The 17,306-nt window shown below is 43.3% G+C and overlaps 1 protein-coding gene across 1 annotated transcript in view; it reads right to left on the bottom strand.

The window, feature by feature from the left end:
* Positions 1 to 242: 242 nt before the first annotated feature.
* Cwh43 (cell wall biogenesis 43 C-terminal homolog) overlaps positions 243 to 17,306 on the bottom strand; it is a 46,598-nt gene continuing 29,534 nt past the window's right edge. The window contains exons 14-17 of the mRNA XM_026785247.1: positions 14,772 to 14,853; positions 12,771 to 12,832; positions 9,357 to 9,512; positions 243 to 508 (exon numbers count right to left, since the gene is read on the bottom strand). Of these exons, the coding sequence (XP_026641048.1) occupies positions 430 to 508; positions 9,357 to 9,512; positions 12,771 to 12,832; positions 14,772 to 14,853 (379 nt within the window). The 3' untranslated portion in view covers positions 243 to 429. The remainder of the gene's footprint in view (positions 509 to 9,356; positions 9,513 to 12,770; positions 12,833 to 14,771; positions 14,854 to 17,306) is intronic.

The following is a 17,306-nucleotide window of genomic DNA, read 5'->3' as shown; positions in this document are numbered from 1 at the left end:
AGGTCCTCACGCTTACACACCAAGCACTTTACCCACTGATCCATCTTCCCTCGGCCAAGCATCATTAAAACAATCACAAGTTAGTGATTTCATATTTCCCTCACCCTGCTGACTTTATCTCTGGCCATGCTGGGAATTGAACCTGGAGACCCATGCACACCAGGCAAGCAAGCACTCTACCACTGAGCTCCAGTTCCAACCCTGAGCTTAATTTTCTTATATTATCACACAGCTCTTTTTAATAAAAGTAACTCAGAGAGATGCCTTTATTAAGCAGCATGGCTTATAAATTGATGGGATTCCCGCTGCATGATGTCACCCTTTCTAACTCCTGAGGTTCATCACGTGTATCCTGCCATTCTCGTTCAACTCTTCTTTGAGCTGTTACAAACTTGCCCCAGCCAACGACGACTCCTTGTCTAAAAGGGTTCAGACGAAGTATTTGGGAGTGTTCATGTGAAAACGATGGTTGTTTTCATGATTGTGTCCTTCTTTGTAGGAGCCAAACCTAAAAGAGAAATAACCAACATGGGAAAAGTGTGCAGAAAGCAGGGTGTTCTTACGGAGAATTTCAACCATAAGTACGGTACTTTGATCTACTTATCACAGCATGAGTATTGATAAGATCAATCCATAAAACAGCAAGGAATGAATCAGATGAAAGAGAAATTACAAAGGATTTGTGGGAAAGGCGGGTTAACATCTTAACTCCAACCCACTCTCCCCGATAACAGAACATTTCCAAAGCACAAACGTTCAGGGACCATCAGTTGATAATGCTGGGGAAACATGGGAGTTTTCTCTTGTGTCCTGGGCATTTGCCTGATAGGCACCGGAGGTTTTATCCTTATGCGTTTATGCCTATACAGAGTCTGTCTTGGCTCAGAGCTTCTAAATTGCCCACAAGTGTTGCAGATTCCCTTTGCTTCCCCGAAGGATCACTAACTACACAGCCTTGGTCGAAGGGACGTAACACTCAGGGCACGGAGAGCAAAGACCACGACAGTGAGGCCATGGACTATCTTCACTACCTTGGCAGTCATGCTAACCAGTTAACCTCTGTGCTGCAGACGGCAGGAGTCTGTTCACTTCACCACCTTAAAGTGAGAGTGAAGATGGTAAACTTTTGCAGAATCTTTGATTCTGTGGTTCTTCACCTCCAACTAAATCCTCAGAAAATAAGAAAAAAATGTGTCCAAGGACATAAGAAAGAGCTTTTGGAGGACTTTTGGCAATAATGAGAGAATCAATGTGCAAAATCAACTAAACTGATTAACTAAAATTCAGCAATCCATACAATGAAAATTATGCAATCATGAAAATATTTCAGGGAGAATATTGTGGAAGAAAGTCCATAACATACGACTTGGATGAGTAACAGCAGATTCACAAAGAAGAAACACACATGCATACATGTATACATGTGTGTAAGTATAGATACATTATTGCATGGTATATAAATATATATGATGTGGGAGTGTCATATCAAACTGTTGATTTCATTGGTTAAGCAATAAAGAAACTGCTTGGCCCTCATAGGTTAAAACATAGGTGGGAGGAGTAAACAGAACAGAATGCTGGGAGGAAGAGGAAGTGAGCTCAGACTCGACAGCTCTGCTCTTTGGAGCAGAGACGCCATGCTCCCCTCTCCAGATACGATAGCTCTGCTCTCTGAGACACACGCAATGAAGCTCTGACCCAGGATGGATGTAGACTAGAATCTTCCCAGTAAGACCTGTGCTACACAGATGATTAGAAATGGGCTAAATTAATATGTGAGAGTTAGCCTAGAAGAGGCTAGATAGAAATGGGCCAAGCAATGTTTAAATGAATACAGTTTGTGTGTTGTTATTTCGGGCATAAGCTAGCCAGGCGGCCAGGGTGCTGGGGACGCAGCCCCGCCGCTCTTATTACAACATATATACAAATATGAAGTCAGCAAGATGACAAAGTGAGACTTTCCAGTGCTCATTCCCTCATAGAAACATCAGTTTAAACGACTATCCACATGCAAAAATACCTTTGCAAATGTTAAAGAACTCTAGTACTAGAAAGAGCCAGGTGGTGGTGGCGCACGCCTTTAATCCCAGAACTCAGGAGGCAGAGGTAGGCGGATCTCTGTGTGTTTGAGGCCAGCTCAGTCTACAAAGTGAGTTCCGGGATAGGCTCCAAAGCTACAGCGAAACACTGTCTCAGAAAACCAATAAATAAAAAAATAAATAAGAAAGATAGAAAAGAAAAACAAGAAATGGGGAGGGGAGAGAAAAGTGATGGGAAGAGAGAAGTATTGGAAGGGAGGGAAAAGGGTAGATATGGTCTTAGCAGAGTTAGAAGATGTTTTGTGTAAGCCTCATGTAACTACAAAGAAAAATCTTCAGTAGATAAATCTAGTAAAAAAGGAAGACACCAGAAGAAGAAAACAATAAAAGAACCACAAAGCAACCGAGAAAACTATTGTTTAATGGCAACTGTGAGTTCTTATCTATCAATTACTCTAAATGTAAATGGATTACATTTTCCGTCCATTAAGCAGTTTGCAATCAAGTGAGGTTGTTTTTTGTTTTGTTTTGTTCTTTTAGATCCAACTATAAGCTGCCTGTACGACTCAGTTTAGCTTTAATAGCATATGCGGGCTATAAGTGAAGGGCTGCAAAGATGCTCCATTCAAATGACAACTAAGAGTGACCGGAGTGGCTATACTTATAGACGATACAATAGACCTTAAATCAAAAACTGTCGCAAGAGACAGAGAAAGTTACTATGTAACGATAAGGGATTCAGTTCATCAGTGGAAAGTAACGATTGTGAGTGTATGGCTACTCAGGGTGCCTAAGTATAAAAAGGGATGCTATAAAAGAGGAATTCAATAGCTATTTTCAGCAACAGATGCTGGACAAAGCAGATTCAACACTGTACTAAAGCAAAATGAACTCAACAGATTATATATATATATTCAATTAAGGTAACAGATTAAATATTCTTTTCAAACTCACACATGGAACATTCTCTAGATGGCTTTTTGGTCGGGCATACACACACACACACACACACACACACACACACAAATCTTAGTAAGCTTAAGAACACTTGAACCATACCAACCATCCTTTCTAAACACAGTAATATGAAAATGGAAGACAATATCCAGAGGTAAAATTTCAGAATTCACAAATGTGGAGAAATTATTAAAACAATCTACTCACAAATGACCAATGATTCAAAGGAGTAATAAGAAAGAAAAAATTAAAATATTAATGTGAGTTAAAATGGAAATACAACATATAATGCAGTGTGTTTACCTCATGGAGACATCCCATTCTGCAGGGCATTTTACCTGTGGATTATTATGAAGGTGATTTCTTCCTAAGCTGTACTGTCTAGCTGATAACAACAATGTTAGTTTAAATAGAGTTTTGAAGATTAAGAATATAAACAAGGAAGTGTCACCCAGCTACAACACATGAGTTTCTATTGAGGAGCTGCATAGACCGTGGCTTAGGTTAAAGACTAAGAAAAACAATTGAGTACCAGTTGCCCAGCTAACTTAAATTCTTTTAACCTTAATGTTGGGAGATGTAGCCACAGGTTCTGGAGTGCATCACAGCTGAAACAAAGCTTTGAAAATAACTTAAGGATGGCTTTGAGGTGAAAAAACCCAAGAAGACAATCTAAAGTTTTAAAAAAGGCACACAGCTGTGTGGGGAACTCTTTAAGGAAACAACCTAAAATATCATTAGCCTAAAACTACCTCGCTTGTCCACACAGTTAATCTATAAGAAGTTGCTTGGGTATGAATGTACATGGGTTCTTGGGATGACTTGTTTTTCACCTGTAATGTGTAAAATGTTTAATCATGTAAGGGATATAAAAAACATGCTGTTCTTTACTGTTTGTTTTGTAGTCGTTGTAATCATTCACTCGAAAAACAGAATGTAACCACATTGTAATATTTCTATTGCCTGGAAGATTTTGCTGGGGTATGTAAGCTGTAAGGGAAAGGATAGAGAGAGAGTTAGTGAGAGTTAGAATGGGCTAAAAGGAAAACATCAGGAATGGGAGAGTTAGACAGAGTTAGGAAAACAAGAAAGAGAAAAGGAACAGAGAATACAAACAAAGAAAAGGTTTGGAGCAAACCATGAAGAGAGTGTGTGAGTGTTTTTTCCCTTAACCCCCTCAGAAAGAAGAGCCGAGTATCTGCCAATGCCATGAACTCATTCTGAGCCCTGTGCTGTTGGAGGCTGGTCCCCCAGAGAGCAAGAGTTCACAGCCATCCTTAACTCCAGCTCTGCTGGCCCTGTGCTCATAGGACCTCCATAGGCAACAGCACATACATGGTTCACACACGTATATGTAGGAAAACACTTGCACATAAAATAAAATTAAGAAACCTTTTCAAAAAACTTTAATGATTTTTGTATTTTAGTTCCTTTCATTCGTTCATTTGATTTTGTTTGCACATTTCTTATTATTGGGCAATTATGAACCTTTCTCTTTTTGTGTCCATTTATTCTTTGTTTGTCTTCCCCTCCCACTCTCTAATTTTTAACTTTTTCTTTCCCCCCAGAAACTGGTTAGTACTTGAACAGAAACAAACATGTAAATCAGTGAAATAGAATATAAGATGCAGAAATCAACCCACACAGCTACAGCCACATCATCCTCAACAACAACGTTTCAAATACACACACACACACACACACACACACACACACACACGCACGCACGCGCGCGCGCGCGTGCGCTTGCGCGCGGGGAGGGGGGGGGGGAAGGACCAGTCTGTTCAACAAGTGGGTCCGGAAAAAGTGAATTTCCATGTGTGCAAGAAGGAAACTGGAGCCTCACTTTGCCCTAGGATCGATTCAGAATCAACCGGAGGCCTGAATGAAAGTTGGAAACTTTGAAACTGCTGGAGGAGAACACGGGTAAACATATGAAGATACAGGCGCTTTCTGACAAGGGCTCCACAGTCAAAAATCAACCAGAGTGGAGGTACATGAAACTCAAAGATTGTGCCCAATTGAAACTATCCCCAGAGTACAGAGAATTCAAAAAAAAAATTCAAAATTTGAAAAAAAAATTCTTTTCCCACTACACATTAGTCAGGTAATTAATATTCAAAGCACCCGAAGAACTGCAGAATTTAAACATTGAAAATCATCTAATCAATAAATGGGCTAATCAAATAAATAGACAGTCCTCAAGAGGACAATAAACACAGAAGGTCAATAAATATTTTAAAGAGTATTCAATACTCTTAATCACATGGGAAATGAAAATTAAAACTAGAGATTCCATCTTATCCTAATCAGAATGTCTGTTACCATGGAAACAAACGCTGGTAAGGATGTGGGGAAAGAAGGGTACTTCTGTTCTCTTGGAGGGAGTGCAAACATGTATAGTCGTTATGGAAAAAATCAGGGTGCAGCCTTTCCAAAATGCTAAAGCTGGAACAACCCTATGACCCCTCCATACCATTCCTGGGTATCTACCCAAAAGGCTATACATGGACACTCCACAGAGACCCCTGCACAGCCAAGTTTCTTTCCTCTCTATTCACAGTTGCTAGGAAATGGAGCCTACCTCGATGGCCTTCAACCTAGGAGTGGCTAAAGAAAAAAAAAGATGGTGCACACACAGAGGAATCTCATTCAGTCACAGAGAAAAACTGACGTCACCTGCGGAGAAGCAGATGTAACTGGAAATCATTTCGTTAAACAAAATACCAGACTCAGGAAGACCGATGCCACATGCTTAATGTGTGGACTAGAGATGGAAATGTGCTTTCACGTGTGTGCATGTGTGCATGCGTGTGCGTGCGTGTACGTGCGTGTGTGTGACTAAAGTTATAAAGGGGAGCATGAGAGGAGAGGTGAGATGTTGAGGAGGGTGAGGAGGTAAGGAAGAGATGATGATAAATGCGTGTGACAGGCATCTCACTGTCTGGGGGAAGGAGAGCTAAAAGGTGGCAGGATGAGTTAAAAGGGGGGAAATGATAAATAGGAACTAAGTGTAATGACATATATATTTGAAAATGCCATAATGGAACCCATCATTTCATATGCTAACTTCAAAGTTGAACTTAAAGGGTTCTGTGGAGATACCTCAGTCAGCGAGATGCTTGCTGGGTTAGCATGGAGACCTGAGTTTGAGTCCTAGGACCCACATTTAAAAAGTCAGGTGTGGTGGCATGTGCTTGCAGAGAAGGGGACAGGCAGATGGCAGGGCAGGCCGGCCAGTCAGTTTAGCCTAATTGGTGAACTACAGGCTAGTGAGGAACTATTTCAAAGACTAAGAACAGCTCCTGGGGAACCAGGAATGATACACACGAGGCTGAGTTGTGTCCACACACACTGGGATATTATTCAGCTTTTGAAAAGAAGGAACTAGGGAGGGCGATGGTGGCGCATGCCTTTAATCCCAGCACTCAGGAGGCAGAGACAGCGGATCTCTGTGAGTTTGGGGCCAGCCCGGACTACAAGAGCTAGTTCTAGGAAAGACTCCAAAGCTACAGAGAAACCCAGTCTTGAAAATCCAAAGGGAAAAGAAAAGAGAAGAAAAGAAAAGAAAAGAAGGAACAGCTGTGTCTGCAGCACCATGGGTGAATTTAGAGGCCGTATGACCAGGGGACTAACTGGACTTCTGGGGCTCAGCTGTCATCTCAGTCCTTGGAAAACAGAAGCAGGCGAATTGTCTGTTTAAAACCAGCCTGGGTTATACAGCAAGTTCAAGGTCAGCCTGAGCTACGTAGTGAGACCCTGTTTCAGAAAGAAATGAGAAAAACAAACCAGGGACTTGAGGTGAGGCTTGTTGGCCGAGTGCTTGTCTGGACCGTGTCAATCCCAGTCTGAGCCTCAGGATAAAGGGGTTGGGGGAGGGAGAGAGTGCGAGCATGAAAACCGTGGTCTCGATTATGTGGAGAACTTTTGGTGTTTTGTTTTGTTTTGTTTTAGTTTTAGTTTTGCTTCTTCAAGACAGGGTTTATCTGTGTGACCCTGGCTGTCCTGGAACTTGTTCTGTAGACCAGGCTGGACTCAAACTTCAAGAGATCCTCCTGCCTCTGCCTCTGCCTCTGCCACCACGGCCTGCCTTGTTTTTTTGTTTTGTTTTTGGCATTACATGTAGACCTTTTTAAAAGTTATACTTGCAGAAGCAGCGAGAACAGTAACATTGGCTGCCTGGAGCTGCCTGGGAGAAGACACAGGTCAAAGGACAGGATTTCAGTTCTGCTACTCAAAGGCATCGTGACCAGAGTTAATAATGACACAGTGAATATCTAAGACTCCTGAGAGAATATATATTAAGTGTCTTGAGCACGATTTTGTAATGAAGGCGAGCCTCCCCCAACACCTTCATTATTTTTGTAACTGAGAAAGAAAATAGACCTCGCTCGCCACGACTGTCTTGGCTCAATCTGCAGTTGTGGTTTGCCAAAAATAGTTTATTGGTCTCTTGCCACACTCCTGGTATACGAAGAATAAAGAAACAAGAAAATCTTTTCTGGCTAAAATTTTTATTTTCCATTTAAGAAGTCATCTCATTCAGTGGGAAAAAAATGGACCCCCGCACTAGCTAGTTTTATGTCAACTTGATAGGAACTAGAATCATTGAAGAGATGGGAGCCTTATTTGAGAAAATGCCTCCATTAGATAGGACTGCAAGTATGTAGAGCATTTTCTTAATTAATGACTCAAGTGGGAGAACCCAGTTCATTGCAGTGGGAGCCATTCCTGACTTGGTGGTCCTGGGTGCTATAAGAAAGCAGGCTGAACAAGTCATGGGGAGCAAGCCAGTAAGCAGCACCCCACCATGCTCTGCATCAGCTCCTGCCTCCAGGCTCCTGCCATGCTTGAGTTCCTGTCCTTACTTCCTTTGGTGATGAACTGTCATGTGGAAACATAAACCAAATAAACCCTTTCCTCCCTAACTTGCTTTTGGTCGTGTCTTTCATCACAGCACTAGAAACCCTAACTAAGACACACGTTCTGAAAGTGACACATATTCAGTGGGAGTTACACTATTTAAACAAAAATTTTATTTATTTAATATGTAGTGTTTTTGCCTGCATGTACACCTGCACACCAGAAGAGGGCACCAGATCTCATTACAGATGGCTGTGTGCCACCATGTGGTTGCTGGGAATTGAACAGGACCTCTAAAAGAGCGGCCACTGCTCTTAACCTCTGAGCCATCTCTCCATCCTGGGAATTATACTTTGAAGTTGAAACCAGTGCTGGGCTAACAATATGCAGGAGAGAAACACAGTAACAAAGCCAAACTGGCTTTCCTTCTCCTTGCCTTAATCACTACACTCTGGGCCAGTCCTCTCAGGAAGTACAAGGAAGTAAACAAATCAAATGAAGTGTAGTGTCGTCCCTAGCAAAGTCTGAGAAATTGTAGCAGCTGTGAGCGAGTGAGGTAGAAATCTACGATACAATGTCAAGGGCATTCTCGGTGGGCTGATCAGCATGGAGGCCCATCTCACCATCCACCAGTGGCACTGATTTGAGCCCACCCTTTAGATCATATGCTTGGCTACAAACAGATCTCTTAGATAACCACTATGAAAAACTAAGCAAAATGAAATTCAATGTCTCTTTCATGGGATAATGCCTGCGAGGTAAGGGAATCACCCACACTGCCGAGTCCCAGTGTGAACTGACCATTAGAATAACCCAGGAAGAGCTATTTATGACCCCAACCCAAGCATCATCCCAGGGAGTCCTAATGAGATGATCTGGGGCAAGACTACACAGTGCAGTTTTCAAAGGCTCTCGGACTGAAGGGAAGGTGCAGCCGGCTAGAAACGCTGTAACCCTGCGGTGCTAACGGGCATCCTTCCTCCTCCACAGCTCTGCCAATGGCTAGTCATTTAAGCCTAATGCAGTGCATTCCTCAGCCTGAGCTTCCTCCTCAATAAAATGTTGGTAACAGCAGTTAACAACCAAACGAGTTAAATTGAGGGAACTCTTCAAGAGTCTGGAACAGAGCTGGAATATGGGAACACTCAAATATTCACCGTCACAGTCATGCCACTGGTGATGATGATGATGGTGGTGGCGGTGAGAATGGTGATGCTGAGGATGGTAGCAGTGGGTGGTGATGCTGACAATGATCACAGTAGTAGGAGTAGTGGTAATAATGACAAGAATGGGACATTTTCCCTGAGGCTAGAGCTACAACACATTTCTTCATCCCAGAAGGCAAAGATTATAATCTGATCGTGAGTCCCTCACTTGAAACGAGCCTCTAGAATCTACCACAATGTTTAGCTTATGTGAGTTGATATCTGGACTCCGCAGGGGCATGTGGCAGCTTGGATCTGCCGTCTCCAGCGAGAAAGGTGCTCACCCACTCACCTGGGGTTGAAATGAATGCTCTCGGGAAGTCCTCTGTGGTCTGTGACCACTCTCTGGTTGTCTCTGTAATTGGCAGGATCATCCGGGATCCTGAACTTGGCCATCTGAATCTCAGAGTCGCTTAGTTCTGCATGAGAGATTCTTGCATAACCCAACCTGGAGCAGAAATGGAAACAGTTTGTAAAAAGCCTCATTATACAAATACTCTGACGAAGCTGGGAAGTAGTGTCACGTGCCTTTAGTTCCAGCACTTGGCTGGCAGAGGCAGGTGGAGCTGAGTTCAAGGCCAGTCTGGTCTATAGAGAGAGTTCTAGCACAGCCAGGGCTACACGGAGAAACCCTGTCTTTGAAAACAAAACAGAAAAGAACAAAAAACACACCAGTTCTTTGCAGGGCAGTAGTGGTGTACACCTTTAATCCCAGTACCCTGGAGACAGAGGCAGGCAGATCTCTGAGTTCTAGGCCAGCCTGGTCTACAGATGAAGTTCCAGCTACATTGAGAAATCTTATCTTGAAAAACAAACAAACCCAAAAAACCCAACCCCCCCCTAAAAGAAAGACCCTCTGAAGTGTAGAGCCCAACCAAAATTAGTGAACTCTACGCCTAGCACCTTCTGTATCAAGCTAGTTTCTCATTTCTACCTTGGCTTCCTGTATCATGATTGGGATTAACTTGATGTATTACCCTAAATATTAACATAAATATTGTTTTCTTAGCATGGTAAATGAGTAAGGAATATGTACAGTTTTAATTAACTCCACTTAGCAATCCCGCTTTAGTTTGTACTCGGATGGATGTTCTCTCTACACAGCGTGCTCCCCATATAATTACGCTTTGAGTTAATAACAGGATATTTTTCAGAATGACACCTATGCATGCTTGAATTTTCTTACCGTTCAAAATGCAAACACCGCATGCAGATGTCTAGGCACAGTTACTAGTCTAAAATCAAGGATTTAATGTGTCTGAAAAACTTTTCACATCCTGTTTGGCTTAGGGCTTTCAGTTCTCTGGAAAAGTCAATACAGTTTATAGGGATTATCCAAACAGTTCGTAGCGAAGTTCTCAGACGGGAGGACGGAGAAACCACAGCACCAAAGAGTTCGCTTTCCTTCATTTAGAGTTCCTGTACCTCTTCCAAAAAGAATATCTGCATCATTTTTCACTCGTTTGCAGGTTTGGTGAAGTAAATTTACACAGAAGCGTTTTAGGTTTTGGGGTGGCAAGCAAGAGGTAAAAGGAAGGACGCCCTTGCTTTCACTGACCCTTTGCTCTAGTTGGAGGACAAATTAAACAAGTGCGTACGTATAAAAATCTATCCGGTGGCGGCAGATAAGTCCCACGGGAAAGTACAGAGAGGTACAGAGAGTAAGGAGGGCCAATTGGTAGATAGCCGCCTCACACAGAGCATGCGCCGAAAGTACCTCTTTGACTAACACTGGAACAAGATACTGAACCTTCACCTTCAGGGGCAAGGAAGAAAGACGGAAGAGTGAGGGTGTTGTAGGGGAAGGGATAAGAAAGGCAAAGCTTAGAGGCAGAACTGTGTGTGGTATTTGGGGAATCTACAGCACTGGGCTGAAGAGAGGATGCGAAAGGCGATGGACCGCGGAGAGAAGGGAAGCGGATGACAAAAATCCTTCCTTGCACACACTTATGAGGACTGCTATTCCTCTCCAAGAGGAGATGAGAGAAAGGGGAATCTATTAGACGGGTCGAGGCAGAGATCTGTGGTGGCTGCTGTGTGGAGTACGCGCCATGGGAAGGCTGAAGCGGAGAGACTAGCGGAAAGTTAAAGAAAGGGGGCTCCGGCCAGAGTGGGCTGAGGGGAAGGCTTAAAGCTGTCCATACCTACAAAACAGAAACAAAGAGCCAGGGTGGGTAGAGACAGCCTGCCTTTCCACGACAGACAGGGACAGACAGGTGGGGGGATCTAAGCTGTCACAGGGGCTAAGGCTTCGGGTTAAGCTCAGAACTGTAGCTCCTGGTAATCCTGAAGCACTGTCTCAGATAAATCAGAGCTATTTATTCTCCAAATCTCTAAGATTAAAGTTCTAGCCTGTTTCATAGATGTGACCTTCAAAGACATTCCTGAAGTCCTTGAAGATACGGATGTGCCCATATGAGGCATGGAGTCTCCCATTGCTGTGCGATTATTATTTATGCCTATGCAGGGCAGGGCAGTGAACTGGGTGATGGCGAGACAACGCTTTTGACTGAGTGCCAGGGAAAGGCTGCGTGAGCCCTGGGCAAGAAGGCAGCCATGTGCCACCCAAAGGGAGAACCCTTACCAGATACCAAGCTGCTGCCTTGGTTGTGCAGGTTCTAGACCTTTGACAATATGAGTGGCTTTTATTTCAACCAACCACTCACTCCATGGTATTTTGCTGGGGCAACAGAGTAGATCAGTGCATAAACTATAACACATGCGCGCGTTCACACGTGCATGCGCGCACACTGTTACACCTATTCAGTCCACATCGGAGCTGGTTTTCTAGAATTCTGATATCCCTATGAGAAATGCTTGAATGAAGAACAAAACAGCATCCGTGCTGTCAGTCTTAGATATGAAATGTTTTATGACACAGCGTGTTCTTCCACACAACCCTTTGGAAACAGAAATAGTAGTCAGGCCAGCCCTCTAGCAGCTCTCTGGGCAATGGCTGGAGCATCTTTGCATCAACACAGTAACCAGAATAACCCTTATAGCCCCTGAATGGCTTCCTGAACTCCCTTCAGTAAGTACGTGAACCTCCCAGGTGAGTTGTCCAAGGGCCAATAACGTCACCATTTATGCTTATATCCAAAGTCCTTAATAAGGTCCATGGAACCTTACAAGATCTGCTCCCCTCCCCACCATGACAAGAGTCACCCACTACCTCATCCCCTTCCAACCCCCATACATAGGGCGCTTTCCCTATGTGACTTCCCTCCCCGTGTCAGGACTGCTGCACTTTCTGGTTCCTCTACCAGAAGGGGCACCTCCCAAGGGCACCATTCTTACTGTGCATTAATTATATACTGTGTGTTTATGTTTACGTGCCCTTATGATGTCACTAAGTTTGATTAACTATTTCTGCCTTCTTTTTGTTTGTTTGTTTTGTTTTTATTGTTGTTTTTCAAGACAGGGTTTCTCTGTGTTACAGCCCAGGCCATCCTGGAACTCGCTTTGAAGACCGGGCAGGTTGGCCTTGAACTCACAGATCTGCCGGCCTCTGCCTCCCAAGTGCCCTGGTTAAAGGCATGTGCCGCCATTGCCAGTTTATTTCTGCCTTCTTAAACTATTAAATGTCCAAACTGTTAATAATGTAACCAACACAATCAACATTTATAAAAACAGCAAAAATTAGTTGCTTCCATCACACTTTGCACCCTAGAATTCATAGATTTAAAAAAAAAATGCCCTTGCTCACCTGATCAGGCCACGATACATGATGTATTCACACCATCTGTCTTGATCTGAGCTGTCAATATCCTGTTCGAGAGCAGAGAGGAGAATGCTTAAAACAGAAAGCAATGCTCTCTTCGGAATTCCCAAAAAGATGAAAAGAAAAAGAAAGAAGGAAGGGAGGGAGGGAGAGAGGAAGATGGAGGAAGAAGGAAAAAGAGAGGAAAGGAGGGAGAGGGAGAAAGAAAGAAAGAAGGAAGGAAGGGAGGAAGGAAGGAGGAAAAGAGAAAAGGAGGAAGAAAGAAAGGAAGGAAAAGGGAGGCAGGAAGGAGGGAGGGAGGGAGGGTGGGAAAAGGGAGGGAGGTAGGGAAGGAAGAAAGGAGGGAAAGGGAGAGAGGAAGGAAGGAAGATAAAAAGGAGGAAGGGAGGGAGGAAGGAGGAAGAAAAAAGGAGGAAGGAGGGAGGAAGGAGGAAGGAAAGAAAGCAGGAAAGTGAACTAGTGTGCAAATCATTTCCTCATCCTCCTCCTACTGATCCTTCCTGCATGAACTACTCATTTCCTCTAGAGATGGTTTTTGAATAGTTACTGTGCCCTTTACTTCTGTACCAGATGCTGGAAACACAGCGGCTTTGCACTGTGGTCTCACCTCCGGCAGCTTTCATCCACCCCAGCAGAACCGGGAGCTCTACACCAGTGCCCAGTCCTCCTAGCCAGGCTCTGCACACCAGCTGCAGCCAAATGCCACAGTGGCTTGGTTGTCCCCTCCCTCATCTCCCTGTGCAGAGGGGATCTCATCTGTGGATCTTCAGCTGTCTGGTACTCAGCACGAAGCCTGGGGTTGGACCAGTGCTTGGTCTGTGTTTACTAAATCGAATCATGGAAAAAAACATATTCAGGAGCAATTGAGAGTCCTTTGATGTTGAAGGCTTGAAATCAGGTTCATTTTTCATCAGAGAAGGAGATGGGAATTTTTTTCTATAATGTATTGGGGGAAAAATCCTATAAATATGGAGATTTGTGGCTGAAAGAAGAAATCTCCACTTCCTTCTTTTCAAAAGCCTATAAATAAAAAAAAATTCTTGATTTCTTACCACCTCTAAATTTAACTTAAAATACATTTTATATTACTAAAAAATGTGGCACAATTTATGATTTTTATTTGCTACATGATGGGCACCTGGATGTTAATCTTAATTACTGTTCATATTATACACGTCATTTGTACACAAAAAGTGTAAATAAATATCAGGAATTGGGCTTAAAATTTTTAATAACTATAAAAAGCAAATAAATACAAGAAGTAGTATTCTGTTTGCCTTGGGAAAGAGATTAATAATTTAGCCATTTAGCTAACAGAACTAACCAGCTATGAATCTGGTTAGCTGTTATTTTACTTCATTACGTTTTATATGATGCTGTAAAATTTTAAGACTAGAGAATTTAATTATTTATTTCTTAAAGAGAAAAATCTGTTTACCCAAGCATATATGATTTTAATTCCTCTGTATACCAACTAACTTGTAGAAAGTAATATCAACATCCATTGCCAATCAAAACAGCTTTTAACCATATATGGAAAGCCAACAGAAGAGCTAATGCTTGCACCCATGTCTCTCTCACACAGAGAACTGAAAACCCTGTGGTTCCAACCCATAGGGTTTCCTTTGATTCCTCTGAGCTCTCTCACGATTAATAAAAACTCAGGGTCAGAAACTGGGGTTCAACATGAAGATCCAAAAAGCAAAGCAGCCAGCCACTGGCTCCTACCTCAACCTCCAAGAATCTCAGAATGAGACTGTGTGTTGAGAGCTGTTTCCTCCCATTTTATAATCTTCTCTAGGGCTGGGATTAAAGGCATTCACTACCTGAGTTCTATGGCAACTAGTGTGGCTACTGGGAGTAAAGGTGTGTGTTCCCTTAACCTGGTCTGTAAGGCTGAGCAGTGGGGCTGTTTTAGTCTCAGATCTTCAGGCAGTCTGAAATGCCACTACACCTGAGATTGGTGGCTTCTCTTCTCTCCCTCACCATCCCATAATATCTGTCCTGGGATGGGAGCCTGGACTCCATTATGGCCATGTTGAGGTATGGGAACTTAGTAGGTCGAGGCCTGGAAGAAAGTGGGCAAGTCATGGACGCCTCCTTCAGAGGGGTTAAGGCTGGTCTCACCGAGGCTAGAGCCAGTTGTCACAGAATGAACTGCACGTGTCCCTCTCTTCCTGGGGCCATTTCCTCTACCTGTTATCCATTGTGTTATGATGCAGAGGGACTGCCTTCACCGGAGGCTGAACAGACAGAGCTTCGTTACTGTTTAATGTCAGCCTCCAAACTACAAGGTAAGCGAATGTTTTCTTCATAAACTACCCAGAACCAGGCGTTCTGTAGTGCCACAAACCAAAGCAATAGCGGCAGCTTTCTGTGGCCTCCTTCCGCACCTCTTGAATTCCTCAAGGAAAGTCACTCATGCCTGTGGCCTGAAGGATTGCCAGTACACTTGATCCTTATCTCTACTCCTGGTTAAACTTGGGGACCCAAGTTCTATATATCCTCTTGTCCTTTAACATAACATCTCCACTAGGCCATGTGCTTGCCTCAAACTCAGCCCAAAGCTGAGTTCATCCCCTTTGCAATCCTGTTTTTCTTCATGTCTTCTCTACAATAAATATCACCATCACAGCCAAAGTAAAGAATACATTGACTCTACTTCTGTCTACTTCATGAATACAGAGACTGACATATCTCCCAATGTTACCTTTCTTCCAAAGAGCTAGCTCTCTGTGTAGCACTCTCTCATTCTCTCTCTCTCTCTCTCTCTCTCTCTCTCTCTCTCTCTCATTCATTAAGATGTGTTGTGGGAAATGCTCTTGTAAATGGTAAAGATTTGTCACTCATACTAGTTTAATAAAACATTGATTGGCCAGTAGCCAGGCAGGAAGTATAGGCAGGGTAACCATACTAAGAGAATTCTGGGAAAAGGAAAAGGAGAGTCAGTTGCCAGCCAGATGCAGAGGAATCAAGATGAGAATACCTAACTGATAAAAGGTACCAAGCCACATGGCTAACAGAAAAGAATTATGAGCTAATTTAAGTTGTAAGAGCTAGTTAAAATAAACCTGAGCTAATAGGCCAAAAGTTTATAATTAATATAAGCCTCTGTGTTTTGTTGGGATTGAATGACTGCAGCACCAGGCAGGACAGAGACTTCTGTCTATAAAGATGGATTGCTCTACATCCAATGTTCTATACAGTGAAGTATGACCATATAAAAAAAGGTAAGAGTCAACTTCCTGGAGTTTAAATTTAGAGACAATGTACATACACTCATAGCCTTTTCTTTAGCTCTTTTTCTATAGTCCCAAATAGAACATGAATGCTGTTTTACATGATCGGACCACAGGAGTGGAGACCATGATAGTGGAGACCATAGTATGGGGGAGAGAGGTGGCACCCAGCAACAAAGGCTATGGCAGCACAAGCCTGATTGAGTGAAATCACATTATCGGGATTATGACTCCAGACAATACAAAGTGAGTGTTCCACCAGTGCTGATACTCCGCCAAGAAACATGCTTCTTTCTTGTTCTTACCACTAGCATTTGAGTTTTTATCACCTGCCAAAACCCTATTACACCATGTCTCTACTGCCTCTCCAATGCTGCGTCCTACGGATAGAGTAGTAAAATTAGCCGCTTCTCTACAGACATCTCCAGACATGAGGTGCAAAACCAAATAAAAAAGGTCAAAGATCTCTACTGAGCCTAATCAAGAACAGCAATTGTGTCCTTACTATAAACTAATGTGTGTCATATTCTGGCGCGTGGAACAGTCTCTTGCGTGTTTGGTTTGTGCCTTATTTTCTGAGCACTTGATTCTGTCAGGGTACAGTGAAGAACCGAAGTGTTCTAGACCTGGAAATACACTGTAAGGCTCTGTGTGACCAGGAAGTCACTCTTTCTGATATCCTCTTCCGGCTTTTACGCACAGCCTTGGAACTAACTTTCACAGTGTGCTGGATTTTATTCTCTAAGTACATGCACAATATCATCTCTGGGCCTGTGGTAATCTTACTGATGTCTTGGACATCAATTCAAGTCAAGGAGTGGGGTTTGCAGAAGTGACACTGCGCCATGTGGGAGCTCAAGACCTAGAGGGCAACACTCTGGAGCCGAGCCATCATGAAGGGAGGAAGTCCAGTTAGCCCGGGAGTAGGAGCCATATTCCAGAGCCAAAGCATTGCTTATCAACCCTCCACACAGGAAATCCTGCAGTACCCAGGAAGCAGCTCACTGGCCCTGTGTGAAGCACAAGCGAGCTGTCCTCACTGAGGCCTTCCACAGTGCAGACCAGTGAGCAAAGCAGTAGGCCGTGCAGTGCTTTTTTGTGTGCAATAAGCACACAAATAAATACATAAATAATAATAATAAACATGTATTAAGTCGTTAGGGTGCTGGGAAGGCGACTCAGTTGGAAAAGGCCCTGCCACACAAACCAGGCTTCAGATCTGTTGTGGGAGCTGCGGGCCTGCTTTTCATCCCACCCGGCTCCCACACGGCTAGCTTTACAC

This window comes from Microtus ochrogaster, linkage group LG1 (assembly GCF_000317375.1).
Source record: "Microtus ochrogaster isolate Prairie Vole_2 linkage group LG1, MicOch1.0, whole genome shotgun sequence".
Lineage (NCBI taxonomy): Eukaryota > Metazoa > Chordata > Mammalia > Rodentia > Cricetidae > Microtus > Microtus ochrogaster.
Note: the sequence above shows the minus strand (reverse complement) of the source record. Positions and strands in the feature narration are given on the sequence as shown.